General features: G+C 46.5%; 1 protein-coding gene across 1 annotated transcript; it reads left to right on the top strand.

Annotated features, from left to right (window-relative positions):
• Positions 1 to 333: 333 nt before the first annotated feature.
• Positions 334 to 10,607, top strand: LOC308426330 (b(0,+)-type amino acid transporter 1-like; the record flags this gene model as incomplete). The annotated part of the gene is made up of 6 exons (XM_080924057.1): positions 334 to 1,092; positions 3,765 to 3,898; positions 4,077 to 4,206; positions 5,086 to 5,210; positions 9,050 to 9,137; positions 10,377 to 10,607. 6 exons carry the CDS (start codon positions 334 to 336, stop codon positions 10,605 to 10,607), a joined length of 1,467 nt encoding a protein of 488 aa, XP_080780183.1.
• Between the last annotated feature and the right edge of the window lie 5,286 nt (positions 10,608 to 15,893).

Raw genomic sequence — 15,893 nt, 5'->3', positions numbered from 1 at the left:
CCTTGTGGACTGGACAACTACTGGATTCTTAGACTTTCCATTGATAGCCATTATTGGATTAGCTGGACCTTAGCCTACAAGCCACTCTAAAAAAAAATATATATATATCCTTGCAACAGGAACAGTGGCTCCAGTAGACGGTCTGTACCGAGGCTTGAACTGGACTGCTGCTCGCTTGATCAGCTCCTTCTAGACCACACCCTGGGTCTTTGTCCTTTGGCTTGGACTCCCTCCAGCACTGTAATCATTAACGCCTTCAGGAAACCCATGGACAGTAGGTACCAGAGCCTGTACCTGTCACCAGCCAGAGGCAGTGCCTGCTGGAGTCTCGAGATGGAGAGAAGTGAGGAGAAAGATGGCAGCGACAAGCCCACGGGGCAAGAGCAGGACAGTAGGGAAGCAGGGCTGATGCTGAAGAGGGAGATTGGTCTGTGGAGCGCAGTGTCCATGACTGCTGGCTGTATGATTGGTTCTGGCATCTTCATGTCACCACAGGGGGTCTTGGTTTATACAGGCAGTCCTGGAGCCAGTCTTACTGTGTGGGCAACCTGTGGCCTCCTGGCCCTGCTGGGTGCCCTGTGTTATGCTGAACTGGGCAGCCGGGTTCCTGAGTCTGGGGGAGACTATGCGTACATTTTGAGAACCTTTGGCTCTCTGCCTGCCTTCCTGGTCATCTACATATTTGTTCTGGTAGGCAGACCAGCTGCCATCACTGCGGTCTCTCTGAGTTTCGCCGAGTACGTACTGGCTCCCTTTTACCCAGGGTGCTCTTCACTCCCTCAGGGCGTAGTCAAGATTGTGGCTTGTTCTTGCATCCTGATGCTGCTTCTGATCAACTTCTGGAGCTCACGGATGTCCACGGTGCTGATGAACGTGTGCACGGCTGCCAAAGTGCTCTCACTGCTAGTCATTGTAGTGGGTGGGGCTGTGGTGCTGGCGCAGGGCCATATTCGCACAGAATCCCTGCTGTTCACTTTCCACAACACAACACAGCAGGCAGGGCGCATTGGCATGGCTTTCTACCAGGGGCTGTGGTCCTTCGATGGCTGGAGTAACATCAACACGGTGACAGAGGAGCTCAAGAACCCAAAGGTGAGTTGAATGTGCTTTTCGGTGGGTGAACCTCGGAGCATCTGCAGCTCCAGGAATTGGCGTTCCAACTACTCAGAGGACTGAGATCGTGAGCAATCTAACTGGAACCAAGGCTTTCTTGCTTGCTCATAGGACTTGCATGGCAGCCCAACTGCCTTGAGTAATTTATGAGATTTTTAACTATGGCTTCTTAATAAACCAGAGCACTTCCTAGCATCATGCCTCATGGTCTCTCATCCTTCTGCCCCCTAGGTTAACTATCAACACCCCACTTTATTTATTTTTGCAGGGAAATACTGAAGCCTGCAAGAGAGGAATTATTTTAAATCTATATGCCAGCATTCACATTGATTCTGTTGGCCACCTCTTGGATCAACCCCTCCAGAACATTGCAGTAGATACTTCATAGTTTCTAATGCCTGGGGAACAAACCAGTCATGCCTCCTTACCCTACCTGTGAGCCTAGCCTGGATAACCATTGTGCTAGCTGGTCTTCAGGGCTACCTGGGACTCAGCTGTGACATTGGGGTCTTCAGTGCTGACTCTTTGGCATGAATATATTCTCTGAGGCACTGTTTGTTTTCTTCTTCCCTTGCAGAATTTCAAATTCTCACAGAATGGGAACTGCGAGTCCCTGCTGGGCTGGCTTAGGGGTTCTCTGGCTTTCAGAGGCTTGGCAAAGACTCACTGGAGGGGTCGCTAGAGAAGAGAATGGTAGCTTGGTGAGAGAAGTAAGAGCAGGGGGTGAGGGTTGAGAGATACAAAAATGACAGAGACAGAGGAAAGAGAAACAGACAAACGAGAGATAGAAACAAATAAGAGATAGAAACAGAGATGGGAGAGACAGACAGAAGCAAAGGGGAGAGACAGAGAGAGGAAACAGAAAGAAGAGACATAGACAGGGAGGGAGGGAGAGGGGGGGGGAGTCCTAAGGACCATCCTTATTTTATTATTAGTTTTTCTTTGAGACAAGATCCTCATTGTGGGGCCAGTGGGTCTTGAATGTATTCTGTGGCTAAAAATGCCCTTGAACTTCCAATTGTCCTGTCGTTACCTTCTGGATGGTGAGGTTACAGGAATATATCACCATGCCTGGTAATTTTCATTTCTTGCATATAATCTTTTCCTAATTCTCTCTGTGTGAAAAGGGACCATTGTAATAACTTCCCTGACTTCCTAGGACTCTGAGGTTTCAGTGGGACACAACTACTCACTTCTGCTGTGGTAGCAGGAACAGTGCTGTAGGTAAACACAGCTGGGATTCAGTACAAGTTCATTGTTAATATCAGGCCACACGGTCCACAGTTTGATGATCTCTGCTGAGGCTGGGACTTTTTTGATATGGGTTTCAAAGCCAAGCCTAAGCCAGCTGCCAAAATGCCAGTATTTAAAATTCTGCCTCAACTTGCTTTGAAGGGTAGAGAGAGGGTCTATTTATTTCTCATTCTCCTCACCTGCACCAAAGAAAATTTCGAAACCAGGGTGACCCTTACATGCAGACTCCTTAGGGTTTGAATAAAGAGTTAGGGCCCTCAGAAGGAAATCAGAAAAATCTTGCTTTTCTTGTGCTATAGTGGCCGGAAACATGGAAAGGAGTTAAATTTAAAATATTTTTGTGCTCTGACTACCTGTGAGGTTGGGTCATGCATATTACAGGTTCACTGTGCCAAGGGCATCTCAATAAAGCCCGTGAGAACGAGGACATCTTGGCTACAGGTAGACTGTGTGAGCTTAGGCAGAGCCACATTCCACCCCCTGGGTGGTAAAGCAGCTGCTAAATCTGGCCATTTTGTGGTCAAGGCAACTTTCCTTTGAGGCCCAGGTTTTAAGGCTGGAGGGGGCCTGGAAGAACTCACATACAAGAGTCTGTTGCTGTCTTGTTTGTTTCATTTCCCCTTGTTTGCAATATAGTCCTCTCCGTAGGGCAGCCCAGCAAAGCTGAACTGTCCAACAAGGCCTCCTGGGAGAGGAGACCGGAGTCTAGGCACAGCTCTGCAGACGTATTATGAACGTGAACTTGAAGGTCGGGAAGAACAGAGCCTGCCAGTGTACAAAATATACAGGGAGTGGGGACAGACAGCCTCCACACTGAGGCTGGCTGCCAGGAGCTGAGCTAGCTCGAGACGGCCACCTTCTTCTCGGAGTCCCTCTCCTTCCCTTTCCAATTTCAAGAATGTCCATGAGCAGAGTTCAGTCCTGGCACGAAGGTCTGGGAACTGTCCTTTCTTTAAGGTTGAAGAGAAGACATGTTAACCGGAAATAGATGCTCCTAGGAGGAGCAACTCCTACCCATGACAAAGCCAGTTGTAGATCTTTAGCTTTCTTTCTCTTCTGTTCTCGGTAAGAAACTCTCCACATCTTCCTGAGTCATTTCCACGCCTCAGAGAGAGCCCCAGCGACGGCCCTCTTTATCTTGGAGGCTTTGGCGATGGCTCCATCATTCCCTCTAGATCTCTACTGCTGTCTGCCTGGCACCTCTTGTCGGTTCCCACACATCTGTCTGATTGTGTGCCCAAGCCACTGGGACCATGGCCTCATGGTGGAGGAACATAGTGCTTCCAAACCCCAGGGTCTGGCACAGTACCCTGTGGATAGCATTGTTCTAAGTTTGTTCTGAAGGCTTAGAACCACCCCATTGGCTAACCTTTGCTTTCTTCTCCCTGACTCTGCAGCAGAACCTGGTGTGGGCAGTGATGATTGCTGTTCCCCTCGTCACCATCCTATATGTCCTGGTCAATATCAGTTACCTGCTGGTTATGTCACCTTCAGAGATCCTCTCCTCTGATGCCATAGCTGTGAGCTGGGGGTAAGTGAGTCATGTGGTGTGTCACCTGGGCCCTAGACAGACATTAGGGACAGGGATGGGGCTCTATGTGGATTTACACTTGCCTTTAATGTGTTGTCTTCTCTGCTTCTGAGCAGCCCTTCTGGTCCCTTTCCAAGTCACTGTTAGGGTCTTGTCATTGACCCCTCTGCTGTTCTAGGGACCAGGTTCTGGGGTCCTGGGCCTGGCTGGTGCCTGTGGCTGTTGCACTTTCAACATTTGGTACTGTCAATGGGACGTTCTTCAGCGGTAGCCGTGTGTGCTATGCAGCTGCAAGAGAAGGCCACATGGTAAGAAATGGAAACTGGAGTCACACATGGCGGTGAGGGCTACAAGAGGTGCTGAGACACCTCTCACCTACACCTTCTCCTACCTGAGCTTTTAGCCCAAGCCTGGCCTTTCCCGGCAGATGTGACCCTCTTTTCCTCTGAGAATGGAGACACTGCATTCCATACCTTCCTGACGTATTCATAATCTCTTCCAGGTTTTAGGCCAGTCATGCTTCTGGCTTATGTGGGCTGGAACATATGAGTGATAAAGATTATTTGTGGAGAGCAAGATACAGAGGGCACAGGGAGGAGCCCAAAGTACACATAGTGGCCTTTTCCCTCAGAGCCTCTTTGCCCCTGTGTTAGCTTTTACTGTTCAATAATAATATTGAATAACAGACAACCCCAAATCCCAGTGGCTTGAAGTAATCTTTAATTATTGATCCTCGTGTTATCTGTAACTCTGTTTGTTTTGCTCATTCTTATTTTGGCATGGCTCTGTTCCTATTTCAAGGATCCAGGCCAAAGCGAAGGTGGCTCCTGGAGAGCATTTTGTAATTAATTCAGGAATCAGGTGCTCAAGTCGTGAGATAAAACATACCAACACATTTAAAGCCCTTGCTTGTCACTTGTGCTTGTGTTTTACTGGATGAATCAAGCGACACGGCCTAGTCCACATTGATGGTTGAGAACTATATTCCCAACACAAGACGCAAAGAGAGGGACACAGTATTTGGAGGCTAATAATCCATTGTACCATAGTAACCCAAGGAAGCCCGTCCCCTTGGAAGCCATGGTACCAATGACCATGATATTGGGCGCTTGTGTGCAGAACATGGCAGGCACAGGCTACTTCCTCTGGCTTTTCTACAGCCTCTCCCACAGCACTGTGTTTTCCAGCCCCAGCTCATGTCCATGATTCATGTGCATCGACTGACACCAGCGCCAGCCCTGATCTTCACCACAGCGGTGGCTCTGCTGCTGGTCATCCCAGGAAACTTCAGCACCCTTGTGAACCTCTTGAGGTAGGTGAGATTTCGCAGGCTGCCATCTCTGTCCTAGACACCTATGTCTCTATGTACCCTGATGTGTGCAAGCTTGCACATATAAATGTGTGTGTGTTGTCTTCTGGAGTGCCTATGTGCAAGTGTGCACATGCCTGTGCCTATGGGCAAGTGTGCACATGTGCGTGCGCACAGACACACAGACACACACACAGAGAGACATTTTCTAATCATAGCAATCAAGTACCGGACAAGAAACAACTAAAAAGCGGAGGAATTTGTTTTGGCACATGTAGAGTACAGGCCAATGCGGCGGAGAGGCTTGGTAATGGTTATGTTTGGAGACTGTGAAGCTGTGTAGCTGCTTACTCATATCTCAGTGGATCAGGAACCAGAGAGAGGACAGAAAGCTGGATGTTATAAATCTCAATACCTGATCCTCCCCTCGCTCAGAGACCCCTATTTTCACTGAGCCTCCATCTCTCTACCTCTCAATTTTCTCCTAAAACAGCAACTCTAGATGTTTCAAACACATGAGCTCGTGGGGCAATATTTTACATCCAAATAATGTCTGTCTGTTTGTCTGTCTGTCTGCCTGCTATCCATCCATCCATCCATCCATCTATCTATCTATCTATCTATCTATCTATCTATCTATCCATCCATCCATCCATCCATCCATCCATCCATCCATCCATCCATCCATCCATCTATCTATCTATCTATCTATCTATCTATCTATCTATCTATCCATCCATCTATCATCTATCTACACACACACACATCCACACACACACACACAGGAATGCTAAGGCTGGGCTGCTGCTGCTATTTTTTTTTCTTAGTCCTCCTTTCTGCTCCTAAGATGATGTTAAAGGACATGTGGGTATTGTACTGCTGGAGTGCCCTTGGATACGATATGATTTTTTTTTTCCCTTGTAGACCAGGCTACTGCTCTGGACTGTGTCCCATATAATTCTTCAGAACTCAGTGTAGATTCACAGCAAGCTGTTTAGGCACAGAGAATGACCTTACCACAGGAAGGAGATGTTCTGACTCCTTTTAATATTTTTCTCCAGAAGAAATCACAGGCTGTTGTGATACCCATTTGTAATTTTCTAAGCTCATTTGAAGCAGAGCTGGTTCTTCAGCTATCAGATGAGCATAGTACCTGGGTATCGAGGGCATTTAGCAATTTCTCAGGCATCACACATTCCATTGCTCTGTTGTTTAATCTAGAACAGGATGTTCAGGGCTTGGTGCAACTGTTGGGAACAGCAAGCCACAAATAGTGTTTATTTTCATTTTTTTTCCCACGAGAAAGATGGAAATCATTATATGGTGATAACAAAATCTAATCCGCTGTAGTTCTGGGGGATGAGGGTGTCTTCAGGTAGAGACTGGAGACTATGACCAAAATGTCTCAGTACAGAGCAAGAATTCTAGGGTGACCCATTCAGCTAGGACCTAACACTTTACAGTTTTGATTACCTCAAGGGATAGCTTGTTCTGAACCTTGCCTGCCAAGTTAGATAGAATTTGTGTATGTTTCCATGTATATGCATATGTGTGTGCATATGTGTGCTCATGCACATGTGCATGTGGAAGGCAGAATGTCATTTCTTATATTCCATTTACATTAAAAAATCAATGTCTAGTTAGGATTTTTATTGCTAAAATGAAACACCATAACCAAAAGCAAAAAGCAAAGTTGGATAAGAAAGGATATTGTTTGGGTTACACTTCCACACTGTAGTCCATCACTGAAGAAAGTCAGGACAGGAACTCAAACAGGGCAGGAACCTGGAGGGAGAAGCTGATGCAGAGGCTGTAGAGGGGTGCTGCCTACTGACTTGCTCCTCAACCTGCTTTCTTATAGAACTATGTACAGGAATTTTAGTCTAGCAGCATGGCTGCTCAGGCAAGGGATCACACTCAAAGACCCTCTAGGTCTATATGATCCTCCCAGAATGCATTCACATCCTGGATTACAGATGATCTGGCTGGAATACAGATACACCCTGAGTACACACTCTTCATCCCTAACAATGAAGGCAAGGTTAGTTTGTAGAAGGAAGCAGCCATATTTGAAAATTATGTCTAATTGAGGGACAGACAAAGTGATGACTCAGAGAAAGATTTGACTGAATGGGTCAGAGACAGGACATGACTAACTCACAGAAGAAGAACACAGGAAAGAGAGGCTACTGAAGAGTAAACAAGAGGGAGGGAGAGGTGTGGTGCGGTATGGCAGTTTTACAGAGACTGGTTGCAAAGAACAAACTATACACAAGGAAAACAGAGCGAGATTGAGAATGGAAAGGAGCTGGAAGATTAGAACATGTTTCCAAAGTTAGTATGAGGCCAAGCAGAGTGATTCAGGCAGAAGCATAAAGAAGACAGATTGAATCAGTCAGCTTGGAAGATTGGATTGTATGGAGGCTGGAAGCTTCCAGGTCTAGGCCTAGGAATAGTTAGAACAGAGAAATAAATGTTCTCATCTCATTCCATCATCTGAGGAAATAAAAGCAACATCTACAGAACCAGAACCACCCACAGTGGGCTGGCCCTCTCCATCAATCACTAACGAGGAAGATGCTCTACAACCATCTTTCATGGAGACATCTCTCAGTCAAGATTCCCCCATTTCAGCTAACTCTAGCTCGTGTGAAGTTGACATAAAACTAGCTAGTGCGCATAGCATCTCACTGTGTAGCTCTGGCTGGTCTAGAACATGCGATGTAAACCAAGTTGGTCTAGAACATATGCACTACTTCTGCCATTGCCTCCCAGGTGTGAAGCTAGCCCAATAGGCTAGTGAGCCCTGGGTATTCACTTATCTCTGCTTACAGTGATTTCAAACCCAAAGCACCACACCTGGCTGGTTCTGGGGATGTGCAGTAAGCTCTTTACCAGACCCTCAGATGGAATTTTATCAGAGTGGTGGCAACCACTAAAACTAAAGACCTTGGAAAGGACAGAAGCCAGAGCTCATTGGGTGTTCAGCAGCCTAACATGTAATGAATGTCACCAACCATAGAGAAAGGGCAGGTTGGGAGAAGAGTTCCATTTCCGGTGAGATGTCCCTCCAATAAGCACAGACCTCCTCGAGATTCCACCCTGCTCCCCTTTTCAAAATACTTTATTTTAAAAATTAATGTACTGTTTGACAGCTTCACACTTGATTTTAACTTAAAGGGCAGGAAGCAGTTATTCTTTCATAGTTTCATATATATATATATATATATATATATATATATATATATATATAATTTATAATATATAATGTATAACATGATATGTGCCATAGTATAATGTATAACATAGTATAATGTATAATATATTATACAACATATAATGTATAATGTTTTATATATATATACATATATACATACACACACACAGACACACTCATCCCTTTACTTTCTCTTATCCTCCCCCTCCCATAAGCCACTCTTTCTTCCTTCTAACAAGTTCCTAACCCAATTTTATGTCTTTTTGTTTTGTGACTCACTGGGTTATCTTTAGGCTTTTTTTTAATTAAGATTTATTGATTTTACTTTATGTGTGTTCTGTCTGCACGTATGTTCATACCTGGTTCCCAGTGAGGTCAGCAAAAGGCATCAGATCTCATGAAACTGGAGTTAAGGATATTTGTGAGCCACCATATGTGTGTCGGGAAACAAACCCGAGTCCTCTGTGAGAGCAGCAATTGCTCGTAACCACTGAGCCATCTTTACAGCATCCCTCAGCTCTCCTGGAGAGGACCAAATGCTCCTCCTTGTCTTTGACTATTTTGTCCTGATCCAGGCAAGTCCCATCAGAGAGGCCTTATCTCCACTTTCTACTTCTTGTTCCAGCTTCCTGTCCTGGCTCATCTATGGAACCACCTTTGCCTGTCTCCTGTATCTGCAAATAAAGACAAAGAATCTTCCCCACACGTACAAGGTAACTTTTAGGATGGTCATCTTCAAGGCCTTGACCAGTGGTTCTCAGCCATCCCAAGGTGGCAACCATTTATCACAGTTCCTCATGTTGCAGTGACAACCCCTCCCCCAGTCATAACATTGTTTTATTGTTACTGAATAACTGCAGTTTTGCTACTTGTAAGTCACAATGTAAATACCTGATATGTAGCATATCTGATATACAGATGTGCTATTGTTATTACATTTCACAGGACATTGTACGTTTTGGGCGGAGGGCGGTAAGAGGTACTGACTGATGTGTATATGGAAAGGAAAAGATGATGTCTCAGGTTTCGGCACCAATGTTAGTTAAAAGATGAAGAGAGTGGGAGGGATGTGCTCCATGGAGGTGCGACAAGGCAGACGGGCAAGGGAAATGCCTCTGGGGAACCCATGTTGGGAATTTCTTCCCCCTGAAGGACCAGTCACAGGACGATGGTATAGTACAGAATAGAGTTTATTCAGGTCATGGGTGGAGTTAAGAGAGTGGTAGAGGCAGAGAGAGAGAAGAAGAGAAAAAGAGTAGAGAAGTAGAGGCTGGCCATGAGCACACGGAGGGGGGGGGAATGGGTTGAGAAGGTGTTGGGAGGGGGAGAGCAAGAGCAGGAGAGCAAAGAGCAGGAACACAAGAGAGCAAGAGAGAGAGGAGGGGGCAAGCAGCCCCTTTTATAGTGTCAGGTAACTGGGGTGAAACATAACTAGCTATTGCCACGTAATTGAGGGGTGGGGTTTACAGAATCCCAACATTGACCATTTTTCTTCTGGAGGTTCCTGAAGGAGAAAGATGGAACACAAACACAGAGGTTACACAGACCAGAGAGACAATGCTGGGCTCCAGACTCCTTCTCCTTCTTCTTCTTCTAAGATTTATTTATTATATTTAAGTACACTGTAGCTGTCTTCAGACACACCATAAGAGGGCATCAGATCTCATTACAGATGGTTGTGAGTCACCATGTGCTTGCTGGGATTTGAACTCAGGTCCTCTGGAAGAGAATCAGTGCTCTTAACTGCTGAGCCATCCCTCCAGCCCACATTCTGCTTCTTAAAGAGCCCCCTATAGCCCGGGGGTTGGCTCCCCTGGCCTAGCCTGGCATCCTAGCAGATCCTGGAGCAGAGGCACTTGTGGCAGGTGGAAATGCGTGGGAGGTATACATAGGAAGGACAGAACTCAGCTACATGTTTCAGGGATCAAATAACGTTTTTGTGCCCTCTGCAGGTTCCCACCTTCATCCCTGCCATCATGCTCCTGGTGTCTCTCTACCTGGTGCTGGCTCCCATCATTGACCATCCCCAGATGGAATTCCTATATGTCTTCCTCTTCGTGCTCAGTGGCTTCCCAGTGTACTTCCTGCTTTTCCACTTCCAGTGTCAGTCCAAGTGCATACAAACGGCCACCATGCATCTCCAGCTGCTCCTGGAAGTTGCTCCAACCACTAAAGATCATTGACTGGGTGTTCTGATCGGTTCTGTACTGCCCTCTTCACTGCAGACCCCACTCTTCCTACTGGTTCTCTGTAGACTGACTATACATAATGCCAGTAAGCACTTAGTGCTCTATCTAGTACAGATGCTTTGAAGCTTTGGGATATCTCCCAGGACACTATCCCATTCCTCTAAAGCCTGTTCCTTTGAGGCACGTACCACCTGGTTTCACAAAGGAACCCACTAGTTACACGTAGACACTGAGTTGCTATTTGTAGTCTAAGTAGACAGCGTAGAGTGAGTTTCTTCTTTTGGGTCTCTGTCATTGGAATCCTGTAGTCTTGTTTGGCCTCTGATGTTGCTTGGGCTGGAGATTTGCACATCATGGGATTTATAGGGGGCCATTTGTGTCAAGTGGTCAGAGAAGTAGAGAAAGCCAGCACGGCACAAAGAATGAATGTGGTGTGTGATGAGATACGCTTTAACTAAAATGATATGGCACTGAAGAGTGGGGAGGCTGGATCTGAAAGAGTGGTTTTGATCTTTGTGTTATAGTCTGCTGTTGATACTTGATAAGGAATACTTGGTAGTATTCCTTAGGTTTTACATCCTCCTCCTCCTTCTTCTCTTCCTCCCTTTTTTTCTTCTTCCTCTCCTTCCTCCTCCTCCTTCTCTTCCTCCTCATCCTCTTCTTCCTCTTCCTTCTATTTTGCAAAGCTGGAGATTAAGCCAAGGGCATCATGAAAACCTAGGCAAACACTATGCCGTCAATTTCCTAGGACAACTGATTCTATAAAATAAATTTCTCATTTTGCCTCTGGTGGGCCTGAATGGGTACCTATCTATTTCTGACAATTAGATGAGATTTGTCTGTGATAATTATTCTTGTTAGGGAAGACTTCCGTTGTGGCTTGAAGCTGCCTATTTACTTGAAAGGTGCAATAAGCAGCTAGGAATATATTGCTAGAAAGGAGGGGTTACTGGCTTTGAGAAAACGGAAAGACAGATGCATTTCCAGGAGAAAAGACAAAGAGCTGGAATAGCTCCCATGAAAGCTAATATGGTTATAAAACTAAAGAGAGAGGAGAGGATAGAGAAACCTGGCTGTCCTGGGAAGAATGGAATGTGGGAGATGAAGAGTGACAGGTTCTAGAATGATAGTGAGAGTATACAGCTCCTGAGGGCATCTAGTGGGTGAGTTATTCAAAAAAAGGGGGCAGAGGACATATTTTAGTTTCTCCTGAAAACTGTATTTAGGCAACTCATGTATGGCTTTAGTGCACCTTGCATACAAACCATTCATTACTTTTCTGTTGGTGTGATAGAACACTAGGACCAAGGCAACTTATAGAAACTGTTTATTTAGGCTTATGGTTCCATATGGCTAAGAGTCCATCACCACCAGGGCAGGGAGGTGTGGTAGCAGGCAGATGTGATGACTGTCACAACTGAAAATTCGCATTTTGAACTTCAAGCATGCGGCAGAGAGCACAGCTGGAATGGTGTGAGGCTTTTGATATGTCCTCAGACACACCAGAAGAGGGCATTGGATCCCATTACAGATGGCTGTGAGCCACCATGTAGTTTCTTGGAATTGAACTTAGGACCTCTGGAAGAGCAACCAGTGCTTTTAACCACTGAGCCATCTCTTCAGCCCCAGCTTTTGAGATCTAAATCTCAAAGCCTGTCCCCAGTGACACACTTCCTCCAGCAAGGCCACACCTCCCAAACCTACATGAATAGCTAGCTCTGCCAAAGACACCTAATGTTCAACAATCTGAGCCTATCACGGACATTCTCATTAAAACCACTGCTCACCCCGTAAGCTTGTTTCACAGTAGAGATCAGTCAGAAAAGTTCAAAAATCCGAGATTCTGATCTGACAGAGTCTGAGTTTGGTCCAAGCTCCTTTCATTTAAGGGTTCAGTTCCTCATAACTACTATCACTTCAGACACCAGTGATTTAAGTACAGGATCCCCACACCATCTTTACATCTACCAGCATGTCATGTAAATTGGACATTTCTACAACTACCCCCTTCAAGTACAATAATTTACTAGAATGACTCACAGAACTCAAAAAAGTATTTTATAATTACCAGTTGAATATAAAAGATTCAACTCAGAAACACTTAAATGGAAGGGATCAACAGTGCAAGGCTTGGGGATGGGAGTGCAGTTTCTGTCCAATTCTGCTTCACTTTGTGTGTGTGTGTGTGTGTGTGTGTAGCAGCTTCCTCTGATTAGAAATATTCTATCCTGACTGCTTCTCGGCCTTTTGGCTAAGATCAAGTGTAGAAACATTCCATCCTAGAGGGAGGCCTGTTAAGACTCAGAAAGTTAACAAACTTAATGCTCAGGAAGTAAACAACTAACAAGTCTCAGGAAGCTCCTGAAATTCATGAGATTCACAAGGCCCCGCCCTAAGGTGGTCAAGCCTGAACACATGCTCCTCTGTTTGATAAGCCCACTTGCTGGGTAAATAGAAGTTTGTCTGGGTCCATGGCTATGCAGTGGCAGGGGTCAACGTTGATGTCCATGGCTTATTTTACCACTAGAGAACATGTGTTCATCACTGGCTGGGACAGCCGCCAGGGACCAGGTAGATGTTCAGGAACTATGCAGAACTGGCCCCGCCCCTCGCCTGCGTAGGCGTTCTGCAGAGCTGGCCCCACCTCTCACCACCAGCAGCTCAAGGCAGGCCCTGTGCCTTGTCTGAACAGTATAGTAGAGCTGGCTTTGGTGGCCGGATGGGGGTGAGCCGACCCCGAGGGCATGACTGTGAGAGAGCTGACTTCACCACTCATCTGCTGGAGAGTGGTATACGCAGGGGTGAGACCTGCCTTGCCCCCTTGTCCATCACTACGGTGGCAGTCAGAAGAGAGCTGGTCCTGCCCCCTCACCAACTGCATCACTAGAAAGAACGGCTGGAGCCGTTGACTGGCTAGCACAGTGAAGCTGGCTCTGAACGTGTGGGTGCAGGTAAGCCAGCCTGAAGGGCAGAAGGGTTGAACTTGCCTCCAGTGGATGGTGGCATTGGGTGGCCTAGCTGGAGCAGTGCTGGAGAGCTCACCCTGGTGGTGAGAATAAGGAACAGCTGGTTTGTTGACTGGCTAAGCTACCACCCAGGTTCAGATCCAGAGCTCTGAGTTGGCCCACTCTAAAGTCTGTATCATTTGTGAATGGTTGGGACACATGAACCGGTCAGTCCTGCTCATCCAAAGCTGCAGGATCTCCATGACTCTGGCAACAACAGGATAACTGGGAGGAGTCGCGATGAGGCTCCAATATTAATGGTGTCACAAAAGCCAGAGATCTCGAAGCAGACCAATGACTCATTGCAACGAACATTTACAAGTGAGGATGTGTGGCACACACTGTGACACACTGCAGCTTCTACGAGGAGGTGTTACCTATGCTTTGTTTTTATTGTTGTTTGGTTTTGTTGTTTATTTGATTGCATGTTCTTTATTTTGAGGGGAAGTTGCGAGGGCAAAAGGTAGATATGAGGGGGTGGGGAGATGACCACATGGGGTGCATGATGTGAAATTCACAAAAAAAAAAAAAAAAAATCATTAAAAAGACTAAAAAAAATTCTTAGTGATTTATGATTCTGGGAGGTCTTTTCATATACTTTTATACCAGCATGAGTTAAGTAAGGGCTCTTTAGTGTGGTTTGAATGAGACTGGCCCTCATAGGTGCATAAATTTGAATGCTTGGTTATCACTTGGTGAAACTGTTTGGGAAGGAGTAGGAGGTGTGGCCTTGTGGGAGGAGGTGTGTCACTAGGGTTGAACTTTGAGGTTTCCTTTTTCCTTTCTTTCTTTCTTCCTTTTCTTAAGATTTGTTTATTTATTTTATGAGGACACACCAGAAGAGAGCATCAGATCCCAGCTATGTGGTTGCTGGGAATTGAAGTCAGGACCTCTGGAAGAACAGTAGTGCTCTTAACCACTGAGCCATCTAGCCAGCCCTCTTTGAGGCTTCAAAAGCCTACACCAGGCCCAGTCCCCTTCTCTCTGCTTTTTAGTTCAGGATATAAACGTTCTTAGCTATTGCTACAGCACCAACCTGCCTGCCTGCCTGCCTGCCTGCCTGCTGCCTGCCTGCCTGCCTGCCTGCCTGCTGCCTGCCTGCCTGCTGCCTGCCTGCTGCCTGCCTGCCTGCTGCCTGCCTGCCTGCCTGCCTGCCTGCTGTCTGCTGCCTGCCTGCCTGCCTGCTGCCTGCCTGCTGCCTGCTGCCTACCTGCCTGCCTGCCTGCTGCCTGCCTCCTGCCTGCTGCCTGCTGCCTACCTGCCTGCCTGCTGCCTGCCTGCTGCCTGCCTGCTGCCTGCCTGCCTGCCTGTTTGCCTGCCTGCCTGCCTGCTGCCTGCTGCCTGCTGCCTGCCTGCTGCCTGCCTGCTGCCTGCCTGCTGCCTGCCTGCTGCCTGCCTGCTGCCTGCCTGCCTGCCTGCTGCCACATTTCCTGCCATGAGGGTCATAGTCTCATCCTCTAAAACTGTAAACAAGCTCCCAATTAAATGTTTTATTTTATAAGTTATCTTGATCATGGCGTCTCTTCAAAGCAGTAGAAATGCTAACTAAGATAATTCTCTAAAGAATCAGACCAGAGGGTCCATGTGTGACCAGTGAGAGCGGGTTTAACTGGACTAGTCCACACAATTATAACATCTGGGAAATCTCAGGACAGGTCTGTAAGCTGGGGGCCTTTGGGACACTCATAGCATATATCAGTTCCAGTCTTAAGACCTCAGTGCAAGGGAAGCGGAGGGAGTACTCTCCGTTTGAGATCAAAGGCTGGAGAACCCAAAGAGGAGGCTGTTGGGATAAGTCCTGGAGACCGAACAGCTTGGACTCCAATGTCCACTGCAAGAGCTGAATACGCCCTGGCTTTTAAAGGGAGACATTAATTTCTTTGTGGTTATGCTCTGGTTGGATGATGCCCGCCCACACCGAGGGCAAGTCCAGCCAGGTACACGTGCTGTAATTCTCTAGAAGCAACCTCACAGACACACTCACAAAGCTATCCAAAAATCAAAAACAACAACAACAAAAACCTTCTATTTCTTAATCCAGACAATCTGGACACTTATAATGAACCATCACAGGCACTTAAGTAATTTTCACGGATCATTTAATACTATTGGCCTGCTCTGCATGTCTATTTGAGCATTTTCATTTTATAAGTACCAGCAGAGTTGTGTAGAACATGGTGTTCCAACCATAGACTTGGTCACTTGATCTACCCCTGCTACTTGTTCTAAGCACTGGTCTTCCCTGAGATTAGTGCTTGCCATCTATATAAATAAA

Source organism: Micromys minutus (genome assembly GCF_963924665.1).
Source record: "Micromys minutus genome assembly, chromosome: 1".
NCBI classification, from domain to species: domain Eukaryota; kingdom Metazoa; phylum Chordata; class Mammalia; order Rodentia; family Muridae; genus Micromys; species Micromys minutus.
Note: the sequence above shows the minus strand (reverse complement) of the source record. Positions and strands in the feature narration are given on the sequence as shown.